At 30.8% G+C, this 13,521-nt stretch overlaps 4 protein-coding genes across 11 annotated transcripts; 3 read left to right on the top strand and 1 right to left on the bottom strand.

Annotated features, from left to right (window-relative positions):
* The first annotated feature begins 68 nt into the window (after positions 1 to 68).
* On the top strand, positions 69 to 2,126 carry LOC117216778 (2-amino-3-ketobutyrate coenzyme A ligase, mitochondrial). Of its 2 annotated transcripts, none has more exons than XM_033463782.1 (7): positions 69 to 234; positions 314 to 522; positions 604 to 890; positions 954 to 1,160; positions 1,407 to 1,599; positions 1,684 to 1,861; positions 1,935 to 2,126. In XM_033463782.1, exons 1-7 carry the CDS (start codon positions 213 to 215, stop codon positions 2,090 to 2,092), a joined length of 1,254 nt encoding a protein of 417 aa, XP_033319673.1. In that variant the 5' UTR covers positions 69 to 212; the 3' UTR covers positions 2,093 to 2,126. The 2 variants fall into 2 exon arrangements, with proteins under 2 accessions (XP_033319673.1, XP_033319674.1); XM_033463783.1 differs by having other exon boundaries at positions 72 to 195.
* Positions 2,127 to 2,190: 64 nt separating this feature from the next.
* LOC117216781 (ATPase ASNA1 homolog) lies at positions 2,191 to 4,808 on the bottom strand. 2 transcript variants are annotated; one of them, XM_033463793.1, is made up of 6 exons: positions 4,591 to 4,808; positions 4,314 to 4,522; positions 4,106 to 4,208; positions 2,972 to 3,122; positions 2,584 to 2,892; positions 2,191 to 2,509 (listed from the first exon to the last, which is right to left on the bottom strand). In XM_033463793.1, the coding sequence occupies exons 1-6, from the start codon at positions 4,716 to 4,718 to the stop codon at positions 2,390 to 2,392; spliced, it is 1,020 nt and encodes a 339-aa protein (XP_033319684.1). In that variant the 5' UTR covers positions 4,719 to 4,808; the 3' UTR covers positions 2,191 to 2,389. The 2 variants fall into 2 exon arrangements, with proteins under 2 accessions (XP_033319684.1, XP_033319685.1); XM_033463794.1 differs by having other exon boundaries at positions 4,106 to 4,202.
* Positions 4,809 to 5,696: 888 nt separating this feature from the next.
* On the top strand, positions 5,697 to 11,351 carry LOC117216780 (mitogen-activated protein kinase p38b-like). Of its 3 annotated transcripts, XM_033463792.1 has the most exons (11): positions 5,697 to 6,085; positions 6,359 to 6,571; positions 6,940 to 7,069; positions 7,275 to 7,333; positions 7,434 to 7,575; positions 7,650 to 7,812; positions 7,880 to 7,951; positions 8,871 to 8,950; positions 9,307 to 9,385; positions 9,466 to 9,639; positions 10,586 to 11,351. In XM_033463792.1, the coding sequence occupies exons 3-11, from the start codon at positions 7,043 to 7,045 to the stop codon at positions 10,663 to 10,665; spliced, it is 876 nt and encodes a 291-aa protein (XP_033319683.1). In that variant the 5' UTR covers positions 5,697 to 6,085; positions 6,359 to 6,571; positions 6,940 to 7,042; the 3' UTR covers positions 10,666 to 11,351. The 3 variants fall into 3 exon arrangements, with proteins under 3 accessions (XP_033319683.1, XP_033319682.1, XP_033319681.1); XM_033463791.1 differs by lacking the exon at positions 6,359 to 6,571 and having other exon boundaries at positions 5,698 to 6,085; XM_033463790.1 differs by lacking the exons at positions 6,359 to 6,571; positions 8,871 to 8,950 and adding an exon at positions 8,428 to 8,507 and having other exon boundaries at positions 5,698 to 6,085.
* A 93-nt stretch (positions 11,352 to 11,444) lies between these two features.
* On the top strand, positions 11,445 to 13,204 carry LOC117216779. 4 transcript variants are annotated; one of them, XM_033463789.1, is made up of 5 exons: positions 11,445 to 12,048; positions 12,118 to 12,290; positions 12,378 to 12,579; positions 12,726 to 12,849; positions 12,913 to 13,204. In XM_033463789.1, exons 1-5 carry the CDS (start codon positions 11,704 to 11,706, stop codon positions 13,122 to 13,124), a joined length of 1,056 nt encoding a protein of 351 aa, XP_033319680.1. In that variant the 5' UTR covers positions 11,445 to 11,703; the 3' UTR covers positions 13,125 to 13,204. The 4 variants fall into 4 exon arrangements, with proteins under 4 accessions (XP_033319680.1, XP_033319677.1, XP_033319676.1 ...); XM_033463786.1 differs by having other exon boundaries at positions 12,723 to 12,849; XM_033463785.1 differs by having other exon boundaries at positions 12,378 to 12,627.
* Positions 13,205 to 13,521: the final 317 nt, after the last annotated feature.

The raw sequence follows: 13,521 nt of genomic DNA, 5'->3' as shown, positions 1-13,521 counted from the left end.
TTATATTTGATATATTTTTCAATGATATACATTATATTACTTGTAAAAGATTACATACAGATCATCTCCTATAAAACGAAGTTATGCAGAGATTGAAGATTATTATACACCTAAACAGGTTTGTCTAGTTCATTATACTTTCACTTCTTCAGAATCAAGCATTATTCCAGTATTCATTGAGATATACTACAAATTGTAAAGTGCACTAAAATATGAATTCTATTTTTAATAAAAGTATTTTATTCTTACTATATTTTGATTCAACTATAATTGTGAACAAAAACATTGTTTTAAATGTTTATTTTCTTAACAGGTATAAAATTTCAAAATAGAAGATGGATAATATTGAGAAGATCCATGAGCTTACTGGCAGAATGTATAACACCAGAATTAAAAGCTATAGAAGCAGCTGGTACTTGGAAAAAGGAGAGAGTAATTGCTTCGCCTCAACGAACACATATTGTATTAGCAAATGGAATACAGGCCCTAAATTTTTGTGCTAACAATTATCTAGGGTTAGCAGTAAGTATTAGAATTTCTAAAATTAATATGATAAAATTGTGTTTATCATATTAATCAATTTTCATTATTTCTTAAATTTAGGATAATAAAGAAGTCATTTCTGCTGCAAAACTTGCTCTGGATAAGTATGGAGCAGGTTTAAGTTCTGTTAGATTTATATGTGGTACACAAGACATTCACATAGAATTAGAAAAGAAAATTGCTAACTTTCATGGCAGAGAAGATGCTATTCTTTATGCATCTTGTTTCGATGCAAATGCTGGATTATTTGAGACATTATTAACACCCGAAGATACTGTTATAAGTGATGAGCTTAATCATGCTTCCATCATTGACGGTATCAGGTTATGTAAAGCAAGGAAACAGAGGTGAATGAGTTAAATTTATTTTATTTTTCTTTATTATGTAAAAATATATTATATTTTGCAAAGGTACAAGCATAGGGACATGATAGATTTGGAGAATAAGCTACAGGATAGTATGTCTTCGCGTTTACGATTGATTGCAACTGACGGTGTCTTTTCTATGGATGGCACTGTTGCGCCATTACCAAAAATATTAGAGCTTTCAAAGAAATATAACGCTCTTACGTTTGTAGATGATTGTCATGCTACTGGATTTTTTGGAAAAGCTGGAAGGTAATTGCATTTATTTTGATACACTTTGTATTAAATTTCTATTAATTAGCAGCCGATACAATTTTTTATTCTATAACAATTGTTTAGTTCTTTTCACATTTCTTAACTTTCTTTTAAAATTCGGACCTAAATTTACTGGGTTTTATTTATCGTAACTTACTCTAATTTTTTTAAATATATTGTATTATTGAAAAATAATTAATTTAACTATAAAGTTTATTTTCATATTGAGTAATTTAATTCTAGAGGCACAGAGGATTATTTTAATCAATTAGGAAATGTTGATATCATTAACTCCACGTTAGGCAAAGCTCTTGGTGGAGCAGCAGGTGGTTATACAACTAGTAAAAAAGAACTTATTAATTTGTTGAGACAACGTAGCAGACCATATTTATTTTCAAATTCATTGCCACCACCTGTAGTTGCATCAGCTAGTAAGGTATACTAAAATGTCAATTGTTTTTGTTAAAATAAAAAAAATAATGTGATCACTCATATTTTTATTTTTTAATATTGTATATAGGTTATGGATTTAATAACAAACTCTATGGAATTTTTGGATCGTTTAAAAAATAATACCAATCTGTTTAGAAGTAATATGAAAGCAGCTGGTTTTACAATTGCTGGTGACAATCATCCTATCTGTCCTGTTATGATAGGTGATGCAAGATTAGCTACTGAATTTGCTGATAAAATGATTGGTAAATATTTACAGTATATCATGTAATGTATCAGTTTTTAGCAATACGTATAATAATCGTTTTCTATTTATAGAACAAGGAATCTATGTTATTGGTTTTAGTTATCCAGTAGTACCAAAAGATAAAGCGCGAATACGTGTTCAAATTAGTGCTGCACATTCAGAAAAGGACATAGAATATGCTGTAAACGCATTTGTACATATTGGAAAAGAACTTAATATTATTAAGTGATATTCTTCTAGTCATAAAAAATTCTAGTAATTGAAATATTTTTTATAATTCTTTAATCAAATCGGTAATATAAAAAACAAAAATAAAAGTTACACATATATAATTGATCAAGTAATGTTTAATATACAAGTACATCAAACTGAAATTTTTAATATATGTATTCCTATTGTATTAAATATTATAAAAGTATTACCTCTTATACAAACTTCATCATGTATAAGTAATCCTTTTAGATTAAAAATCTTTTGATTACATGTCAAAGTTATATATTTTTACGAAATGTTAATTGTACAGACGTTAAGGCTTATATGGTTTTACAAGATTTTCCGAAAATTCTCTGACTTGTTGGACTCCTCGAATTTCTTTTTCTAATAAAGGAACTCGGATAATATGAAAATCTTCATAAAGATCCATTATCTAGCAAAGAGTTATTGTATTAATTTCTTCAGTTCCTATATGAAGTAATATGAAATCATAATATTTTGATTTACCTGCTCTAAATATTTATCTTGTATTTTATGCCTAGCAAGACACAGTTTACAAGATGTACAGTTTTCTTTTAAGAATAATAACTGATTCACTATGATATTGTGAGTATCTATACCACATTTTGTTAATTCTTGTACGAGTCTTTCTGTCTCGTACAGTGACAAGAATTCTGCTATGCACACACAAACAAATGTAGTCTGGTCAGGGTTTTTAAATTGTTCATTAACTTGTCGAATGACAACAAGCATCTCCTCTATTTTGTTACAGAATGTATCTACATTGAAATCTGTCATTCCCAATAATGAACTGATCTATAACAAAGTAGTTTTGAAATTGGAATACTGTTTAAGCTGATACTACATATCATTCATTAAACTAAGTATTTCTGACCTGTGTAATAAAAGGACTAATCTTCATCTTCAGACGCATTAATTTCCCCAATCCTTTTTCTACTACTTGTGGGAATGATAATAATCTTAAAGTATGACCAGTGGGTGCAGTATCAAAAACAACAACAGAAAAGTTCATTCCTTTAACCAATCTGAAAATATGGATAACATATAGAACAGTTAAGTTATACCATATATAAATATCGTTGATAAAACTACAGAAAAGCCATCTCACCTCCGATTTCGATGATTTTTAATTATGTCGTAAAACTTAACATTCTAAACAACTGTTTCCTATACATATAACCGGCAGTTTCGCTTAGAGGGATTCGCAAAAATCTGCCGATACCACTACAGTGAATTCTGCCTATAGTTGTGTGTGTCTGACAGCATATGCTTCAGTATTGATTGCCGACTGCCGGCCGCTTTTCTTCTGTTTATAAACGAGGATCAGACAAGCTTAAAGGTTCCGTGCACAACTGCATATACAAGGCTACAAAAAATGTTTGTTATAATTTATTTAAGAAAGGATATCATCAATGTATTGAATTTGGGTTAATCTTTTTAATATGGCTGCCACGCGGCGGCCGAGAACGCTTGTCTAAAATAATAACAATTATTTTTTTCGAAAAATAATATCAATTATTCATTCGCCTACTATTTTTATAATTAATTTGTTATTATTTCATGCGGCGGCTGAATAGAATAACCTAAGCCAAACCGAAACTCAATACATTGATGATATTCGCTTTTAAGTAAGTTATAAATTATAAATAACAGATATTTCTTGTAGCCTCGCATATGCAGCTTTGTGTTAGACCTTCGAGCTTGCCCAACCTTTGTTTATAAACAGAAGATAAGCAGATGAGAAGATGGCAACCAATATTGACACATATGTTGTCACAGATGCACAACTATAAGTGGAATAAGTAAAATATAAATAGAATTGTAGAAGTATCAACAGGTTTCTGCAAATATCTCAAAAACTAAGAGAGATACTATGCTTTTTATATGTATAGAAAAAAGTTGTTCAAGATATTAATGTCTATAGCATATTTCATAATCATCCAAATCAAAGATAAGAAAGTTTTTCTATGGTTTTACCAATATTGTTAAATTACAAAGTATTATTAACTTCATGACTTCTGCATAACTCATTGCTTCGTCTATACCAGGAAATGCTCCAACAATTTCTTGCATTATGCTTCTACTCAATCTCATGGCTTCTCCTCCTGGAACTGTTTTGTAAATAATTTATGTGTATATTTATGCATCAAACTACCAACAACATTGTAAGCATATAAAGTGTAATACAAAGGTATAACATCGATAAAACAAAATACCTGCTTCACTTTCGAAATACTCCTCTGGCAATTCAGTAATGCCCACGTTTGGATCTATTTCCATAGCGAAAAGATTTTCAAAACCTTTTACTTTCGTCGGAACTTTACTGAACTTTTGATCAAACGCGTCGGAGATATTGTGCGCCGGGTCAGTAGATATGATGAGTACATTTTCTCTGACTTTCGATAACTGCACAGCCAACGAACAACTGGAAATTAAAACAAGCGATGATCAAACTGCGATAAACAAACGAACTTTTGAGGTTAGAATATTAACCTGCACGTTGTTTTACCGACTCCACCTTTACCACCGACAAATATCCATCGCAAAGACCGTTGTTCGATTACGTTTCTAATCGAAGGCTCGTATTCAATCGTTTCTTCATCATTTATGCTCATATTCATCAAGGAAGACTGTGTTCCTAACAAATTTTACCACGTCATTTACCAATGTCGCTAGTTATGGGACAAGAGCTTTTTTTGTGTTATACACGCAATAATTGACAAAGAGTGGCGCTACAATCGCTCAATCATAGCTCCACACATTACATCCTACATTAAGTCGATTCTAGCCCGCGCACCAGCGAAGATATAGATGGCGTTACCGTCATGGATTAGGTTATTGGGTCATCGTTCAAGTTGGTGAGAGTGAGATGTTAGCTGAGAGGATAAGACACATATGAGACATGACATGACTAGATCAGCGGTTCTTAACCTGTGATCCACAGTTCCTGGGGAACACAAAATCTTCATACGTGCAAGTTATTATTATATTATTCGAATAAAAATCATTTAGTTAATTCATAATGAATCTCTTCTCTCCGAGAAGGTTGTTGAACAGTTAATGTGTTTTAATTATATATATTTGGCACATTATTTATTTAAATCTTGAGTTAAGTATTGAGGATTCGCGACAATAAAAAATTATTTAAAGGAGGTCTGTGATAAATAAAAGATTAAGAACCGCTGGACTAACTGGCAGAAATAAAAGCTATCTCGAGTTAAGGGGAAAGAGACAATGGAATAAGACTAAAATACATATAGGATGGGCCATGTCCATAAGTCAACTTCCCATTTAAAAGTTGCATAACCTTTTCTTATTGTATATTTTAAAATTTTTGTTCCAGATTTTTACATTTTGGGGGGGGGGGGGGGAATTTAAATTATTATTTTTTTTTTTTGGTTTAAATAGAAATTTATTTGCCTTTATTTATCTGCTTTGGATATCTTGTATATATTTATGTATTATATTCGTTCTATAGATGTTTGCATCTTTATATTTCCCAAAAATGGATAGATATCCGTTTATTACTTAGTCTATCAATTATATTCTCAAAAATATGAATTTGCGTAAAAATCCCCTCCCAAAAAATCGAACACATTATTTGTTTAATCGTCGAAAAACAAATATCGAGAAAGACAAATCGACCTCTCGCCATTACAAAAAATTTCAATACGCTATCGATCTGAATACAGAATCGACTTCGAGGGATCGTAGACATACGATTATACGATAGATGTGGTATATAGTTTTTAATACTGGGCTAATTTGGAAATGCATGAAGTGTCTGTAAACTCCGGTTCCAAACGTTAGTGCGTGGTGTTTGTGCTGTAATTGTTGTTATTCTTCCTTTTATCAAGCGGCGTGACTGAGAAATTGAATGTAGCATGCCGCAATTTCATAAAATCGAAATAAATAGGACCGAATGGGAGGTTCCGGAACGATACCAAATGCTCACGCCAGTGGGATCAGGAGCTTATGGTCAGGTCTGGTAAGAATTCAGAAAAACAATTCCAATATAAATTTATATGTTTCAATAATTGCATAATACCATCCTAATCTCATATATTTTTTAGATTGTTCCTTATTCGGGAACCTGTCTATAATGTTTAAACGATCCCGCTCCATATCTCGTTAATAATTTAAGATTTGGTTGCGACCATGAACCAATCATAACCTTGACATTTCTACGATCGTTCATTATGCCACTTAAAATCGTATATACACATATGTCATTCTTCTTTTTTCTTATTTTGTAATTTAGATTTTAACGAGATTATCAATACGTAAATGTTACGATTGCGGCAGCTCGTGCAAGTATCTCGTGCACCGTCGCATTCTACATCATGGGCCAAACTAAAATTAGAATTATTTGACAATGCTTTTCCGTGAAGATGAATTTAATGAGATGTATTATACCCGAATTTTCTCGGTGAAACATTTCACAGAACTTCCACTTGGATTTGATAATTGATTAGTAAATTTATATTAACTCTTACTTTATTATTTAATTCTTTAACTACATGAAATACATTGTGTTTTCTAGAAAAATAAATCCTCTTATGATCATAAAAGAAGATTGATATATACATATACATATATTATATAATTTTAAATAATTATGTTTAAATTAGTTATTAAGATTTAAGTTTATTATTGTAAATGTAAACTGTAATATGTATGTATTTATTGATACCCTTCTGAATTACAAGAATTTCTACTTTCTTATTATAAATCTACATTCACATAATCTTACAACAGAGTATTTATATATTGTATATTCTTGTTTTGTTCTATGTAAATCATAGTAGAAACTGGATTAAGGAATCATATATATATTTTTAGCTCGGCAGTTGACACAAAAACTGGACAAAAAGTAGCAATAAAAAAGTTAGCCAGACCATTCCAATCAGCTGTGCATGCAAAACGCACATATAGAGAACTTCGTATGTTGAAGCATATGAATCATGAAAATGTGAGTACATAAATGTGGATTATATATAAGTTTAATATATCTTTGAAGTTGGCATTGTAGAAATTAATGGATTTAGAAACTTTATCTTGTTACTAAATTTAGGGACGACTATGTTCTGTATAGTGAGTTCCATCATGCTATTATTGACCTGTACAAATCAAAATCAATGAGTTTTACAGTGAAATAATCATATAATTCATTACAGGTAATTGGTTTACTAGATGTATTCCATCCCTCTTCTTCTTTAGAAGATTTTCAGCAAGTGTAAGTGCTTTTATGTACTTCTATAATGTTGATTATTTCTTTTCAACCCCTTGATTATGACTCCTTATCATGTTTTAGTAATCACATGTACTTTTAATAGATATTTAGTCACGCATCTGATGGGTGCAGATCTCAATAATATTGTAAGAACTCAGAAACTTTCGGATGATCATGTACAGTTTCTTGTATATCAAATCCTTCGTGGTCTCAAATATATTCACTCTGCGAGTATAATACACAGGGTAAAGTAGCATAACTGATAACAACAATTTAAATGTAATATAGAATACTTTAAATACATTCTTGTCAAATTTAGGATTTAAAACCTTCTAATATAGCTGTAAATGAAGATTGTGAGCTGAAAATTTTAGATTTTGGATTAGCCAGACCTACAGAAAATGAAATGACTGGTTATGTTGCTACAAGGTGGTATAGAGCTCCAGAAATTATGCTTAATTGGATGCATTATAATCAAACAGGTGGTTATTATTTTTCTTTTTGCAAATATCTTATAATACACAATAGTATAATATTTATGCTTTTTAGTTGATATATGGTCTGTTGGATGTATAATGGCCGAGCTATTAACGGGGAGAACGTTATTTCCGGGAACAGATCGTATCCTTTTTACAACCAATCATGCTTTTTATAATTCCTCTTAATATCAATGTCTAATATTCAAGTTTGTTGTTTGTGGTTTTCATCTAATAATGTTATACTTGTATGCACATAAAACTTCTTTCATAATTCATCTTCAATGAATATTATAAATCTTTAACCATCTCAGAATTAAAGGATATGCTTTTCGCTAAGGCTCTACATGGCTTCTTTCCTGCTTTAAAATGTTCAGTTGTTTTACTAATATGTTAATTACATAGTATTTTATTTGTCAGTTGGCAAAAAATGCTTTAATTTAGCTTCTGTTTGATAGCAAGGGAAATTAGCTTTTATTTTACAAGTAAAAATTCATTCAAATATGTATATAATTTTTAATATGCTTCAATGCACGAAATTGTCTGTTGTATTTATGTAATAATTAAAGTATCCATATAGTGAAAGTAGAAAAAGGTGTGGTGGAACCTTAGCAAGAGCAGATATACACCAACTGAACTTAATAATGGAGATACTGGGTACTCCACGTGACGAGTTTATGCAAAAAATATCGTCAGAGTCGGTAAGTAATTTTTAAATTGTTAAATAAGAATTTATCCATAGAAAAAGCCTAAATAGTGCATGCTGCTCATTGATAACGTGTTACGATTTAATTGCCTCGCATGTTACATGTTTTTTTATCAATATTTCCCTGATTAATAAATTTCACTATATATATATGACTAAAATGAAAGAATTATCTTCATAATATTTACAAATTTGGTTGGTGAATATATGTTATTTCCATATATATATTATAACTCGTACTTTGGAATGCTAACAAATGCTTAAAATAATTACAACCATAATTCATATTACATTGCTTTAAGTTTTTCCTACTCCTGTATAATAAATTATGCTTCAAACATACCTTAACTTTAAGCAGACATTGATCATCTAACACGAGTTTTAGTACTCTGTGGTACACCCACAGAGGAAACTTTAAGCAAAATTACCAGCCAAGAGGTAATTTTTTTTTTTAGATAAATATTTTTTGCAATCTTTTTTAATTATTTTTTTATGAATTAAAATTTTTTACATTATTTATTCGCATTTTATAATTCTTTCCATAATATTAAAAATAATTTTGTCTGTAATATGATTTTGCTTTGAAGTTTAAAATATAAGGTAATATTAATATTAAAAGAGCTACAAAAAGAGTATAATATGAGTTATAACAAAAATATGTAACGCATTTATGAGGTATTACATGCACAATTTTTGAAGAATATTTTCATGAAATATTGTATAAATTTCAAATATTGAAATAATGCAAATTATACGTAAAAACTGAAAATTAATAAGTAAAAATATTGTTTTAGGCGAGAAACTATATACAAAGTTTACCTCCGCTAAAAAAAAAGAACTTCAAAGAAGTATTTCGCGGGGCCAATCCTTTAGGTAATTACCGAATTTAAAAAGTCTTCTAAATTAAAATTATTTTTATAAATTAAATTAATATATTTTTTACTACTTTTCAGCTATAGATTTACTTGAATTAATGTTAGAACTAGATGCAGAGAAACGAATTACAGCAGAACAAGCTTTAGCTCACCCATATCTTGCACAGTATGCTGATCCAACTGATGAACCAGTATCTTTACCATATGATCAAAGTTTTGAAGATATGGATTTACCTGTTGAAAAATGGAAAGGTATATGTTTCCACTATAATATATATATATGTCGGATCAAGATTCGAATTTTGGGCGCGCGACGACTCTTCATGTGGACTAGCCATCGTTTCACAAAGCCGAGATTTTATTTACACGTATATACAGGTCTATCACTAAGCTTAACAAATAATAAGTACAACTAATAATAAGTCTAACAAACACTAAGCCTAATGAATAATACGATCTACGAATAATTAAATTAAATAATACTATTAGCAATGTTTGAGTTCAAACGAATACACGGTCACCGGGATAACTCCTTACTAAGCGAAACTAACTTAGACGCAAATGCGATCGTCGAAAATGCTCGATGTATCACTCTCCAAGGCAATCGCAAGAATGCCAGCCTCGTGGAGATTTTTCTCCCTGTACGATTGCATTTTGTTTTCTATACCCGTTTGGAAGCATCGAGAAGGTTCCAAATGCCGTTGCTAGGCACACTCGTTGGGAGCATCGAGAAAGTTCCAAACGCCGTTGCTAGGCAGTTTCTGCCTGGAGTTTTGATTACTAATACAATGTATGTCCCATTGCATCGGCACCTCCGAGGCAACATCACACGTGGCTAGGCCCGCTCTCGAGGCCGCATGCCGCCACAACCACATTTCTCGGAAAACACATACAACCACTCCAGACCTTCGTTAGATAAAACATCCATCCCGTGACCGTGGCTACGTTCAGCGACCGATTGTCACCTCGAACCCAATCTCGCTTATTACAAATCTTAAGCAATTACAACTATAATAAAATCTAGGCTAAGGTACTAGAGGATGTTCCCAAAATTTCCAAGGAAAGGCTTCGGCTTTCCTTTCATCTCCGACATATATATATATATATATATATATATATATATATATATATATATATATACTTCATAAGTAGTCATTCATATATTACTAACGTGGTAATTCATTTTTATTATTTGTAGAACTTGTTTATCATGAAGTTATAAATTTTGTACCTCAACAATTACCTGCAATGGCTTCGACGATTGAGTCTTCTTCGTAAGGTTACGTCGATAGCACAAATAATATAGTAAGATAAGTAAGATAATACAGTAAGATAATCATAACAATGAATAATTATGAAAAGATACATGTATAATTGTTATATACAAAGGATATCACATTGTATATAATATGGTGTTACATAAGTAACAGAGTTAATCATACAAACTTATTTGTATTAGAGGCAAAATGTATATTTTTGTTAATGACGCATGATACAAGGAAATGCTAATATTTTTCACACTGAGCATTGGTTGTTTTAGAATATAAAGCTATCAAACATGTGACAAATTATTCATATTCATGATTTTATATGGACATTTTTGTTACATATTCACGTGTTTGAATACTTTGAAGCTACGAGTGCAAGCGCAATTTAATAACCGAAGATCTATTAAGGATTTAAAGCAACTTTTTTTTTGTAAAAAGCCGAATTACTTAATATAAAAGACAACTCTTTATCAATAAAAATAAATTATTAAAAAAATGCTAGCTTCAAGGTTTAGATTTTGTTGTATACACCGCTGGTTCTAGTCTATAACATAGAACATATTACATCGAATTTATGGTTAAAAATAATTCTTATTTCACACGCAGATGTAATTTAAAATAATTTAATCTCTAAGATACTGTTATAATGATGCTTTTAACAACAAACATGGCTGAATAAATTTTTTGATCTTTGTATATCGTTTGTTATTTATATTAAGAATTATTCATCTTATTCTTTCACTATGCACATACATTTACGTAAGAAAATCAATAGCTAAACAGACTATATATTTCATGTATTCTTTCATTTTTTTTTTCATGTATATTTTTCTAAATTCTAGTAACTTTTTGAATCTTACGTATGTATGATGTATAATCCGAACGTAATTCATTCATTGCATTCTTTCAGCATACAAATTTTTGCTACGAATTTTAGTATAAGCTCAAGATATGTACATATAGCTTTTATGATATGTAAATAATGGCATCTATCCAAGTGGGGGATTAAATAACCTGATTATGCTACAAATGATCGAAGCAATTTATCATGCCAATTGCATGGACCGATAGTCTAACGTTGAGATTAGTAATTTTTTACAGTAAACACGAATGTCTAAGAAATCCTTTTCATCCGGATTATAAGAACAAACGATGTCGTTATAAAGCTTACAAAAAAATTGTGGATTCTATGGATGTTTGTTGTTTAACAGTTTATGATTGTATCAAAAGGATTACCTGTGTAAAGGCCCAATACTGTTATGAGCTGTCTAAAATCAGTGCTGCAATTTCCTGTGAGAAGTTTTATAGACCAATAGCGAACTGGTTTCCAATAATCCATGAACTGTTTTTCCCATTTATACCAACTTACAATTGTACAAGTGATTGCTGCAAGGTACATATCAACTTATAACAAAACACATTGTACAAATCTTATTTATTTATTATAACAATTTTGTTATAGATATGCAGTGACAAAACAGACACACATGAAAGTTATGACTATGAAGAAACACAGGAGCAGTCGACACGTCCAGTCCCCGCGGAACCGAGAGCATTAAGCACAGACTGTGGTTGTCCATATGAAACTTGTTATTGTGACAAATCGAATATAGCTAAACCTCGTACTCGTCTTAGGTAATTTATTTCATTTGCATAGTGTTAATACATCACTGATTAACATTAGTGTACATAATAAAATATATTAAAACATGGTCCACGTAGGAAAGCAGAAAAACCACCTTTCTTCCTGACGGAAGAGAAGGGTGTAACTACTTCGCAAACCACAGCAAGAGATTGCAAATATTACTTGCACCAGCAAAAAGTATCTCAAATCGATGTGGGGAGTAATATCAGAAGTATCAGTACTGAGCACGCGACTCAATCTGAACTTTCTTATTTCAAAACCGCATGTACAGCTTGTCAAGTGTGTATGGAAAATGAAGTACCTTTTAACTTGATGAAAAAAGATCTAGTAAATAGATTCTTGTCTTTAGTTCAATCAACGAGAATAAATGTAAAGTTTGTCGAAAGTTACAAATAACATTAAATATACGAAATAATTTTCAGAAGGAGACAGACATTAGTTACACAGATTGTGCTCCACCAGTGAAAGACATTAAAGAAAGAAGGAAAACTGACGAGTTTGACATGTTCGGCAAGAGTATTGCGTTTCAGTTGCGAAATATAAGTTTCGGTGAATATTGATAGCGTAATATATTACAAAAATAATTATTAAGGTAAAATTATTTGTCTTCAGAAATTGCTGTTAAATTGGAGAAACGAATACAAGATCTAATTGCACAAGAACGTCTGGATCATATGAAACTGAAATATTTGGATTGCTGTACAGCTTCTAGTTGCAGCGAATGTGCAGTTTTGCGCAAGGAAATGGTTTGCAGCTGCGGCCTTCCGATAATCATGATCAAGGCAGATTCTTCCTGCGATCCCGATTGCAAGCAACGAATATAATGTTTACGAATTGTCTGTATTTGTTTAGTACTTAGAAAAAAATCTTATCAAAGATATAATATATGAAATATGATTCTATATGTTGGTTCTGATATTAATGTATAGTATCGTAGCGAAACAAAATTAATAAAATAACGTAGAGTGATTTAACAAATGCTTCCGTTCGATGTATCGCGCGATCAAATTCAGTCGCGTTCTTTGACTGAAACTGATTTTATCTTGTGAATGGTCGTAAAATTATTAACGTATAAGAAATCGCAAACACTATTTTCATAGAGACACTGTATTAAAATACTGTTGGTAAATTCTTCGTATTATAAAATGTCGTCCAAATGGAACGAGAGATTAGTGATCAATTTTTTAAAAGCGTACAAGCAATATCCGTGCCTTTGGAACC

This window comes from Bombus bifarius, unplaced genomic scaffold, assembly GCF_011952205.1.
Source record: "Bombus bifarius isolate JDL3187 unplaced genomic scaffold, Bbif_JDL3187 scf7180000007973, whole genome shotgun sequence".
NCBI classification, from domain to species: Eukaryota; Metazoa; Arthropoda; class Insecta; order Hymenoptera; family Apidae; genus Bombus; species Bombus bifarius.
Note: the sequence above shows the minus strand (reverse complement) of the source record. Positions and strands in the feature narration are given on the sequence as shown.

Excerpts from the sequence above, each read along its gene's own strand:
- LOC117216778 (XM_033463782.1), top strand. The coding sequence starts at position 213 with ATGAATTCTATTTTTAATAAAA. Across the intron at positions 891-953 it reads TGTAAAGCAAGGAAACAGAG|GTACAAGCATAGGGACATGA; the intron begins GTGAATGAGTTA and ends TATTTTGCAAAG. Across the intron at positions 1,600-1,683 it reads TAGTTGCATCAGCTAGTAAG|GTTATGGATTTAATAACAAA; the intron begins GTATACTAAAAT and ends TATTGTATATAG.
- LOC117216781 (XM_033463793.1), bottom strand. The coding sequence starts at position 4,718 with ATGAATATGAGCATAAATGATGAAGAAACGATTGAATACGAGCCTTCG. Across the intron at positions 4,523-4,590 it reads GTCGGTAAAACAACGTGCAG|TTGTTCGTTGGCTGTGCAGT; the intron begins GTTAATATTCTA and ends TTTAATTTCCAG. Across the intron at positions 4,209-4,313 it reads GTATTTCGAAAGTGAAGCAG|TTCCAGGAGGAGAAGCCATG; the intron begins GTATTTTGTTTT and ends TTTACAAAACAG.
- LOC117216780 (XM_033463791.1), top strand. The coding sequence starts at position 5,982 with ATGCCGCAATTTCATAAAATCGAAATAAATAGGACCGAATGGGAGGTT. Across the intron at positions 7,070-7,274 it reads AGCATATGAATCATGAAAAT|GTAATTGGTTTACTAGATGT; the intron begins GTGAGTACATAA and ends AATTCATTACAG. Across the intron at positions 7,334-7,433 it reads TTAGAAGATTTTCAGCAAGT|ATATTTAGTCACGCATCTGA; the intron begins GTAAGTGCTTTT and ends TACTTTTAATAG.
- LOC117216779 (XM_033463784.1), top strand. The coding sequence starts at position 11,704 with ATGCCAATTGCATGGACCGATAGTCTAACGTTGAGATTAGTAATTTTT. Across the intron at positions 12,049-12,117 it reads GTACAAGTGATTGCTGCAAG|ATATGCAGTGACAAAACAGA; the intron begins GTACATATCAAC and ends ATTTTGTTATAG. Across the intron at positions 12,850-12,912 it reads GTTGCGAAATATAAGTTTCG|AAATTGCTGTTAAATTGGAG; the intron begins GTGAATATTGAT and ends ATTTGTCTTCAG.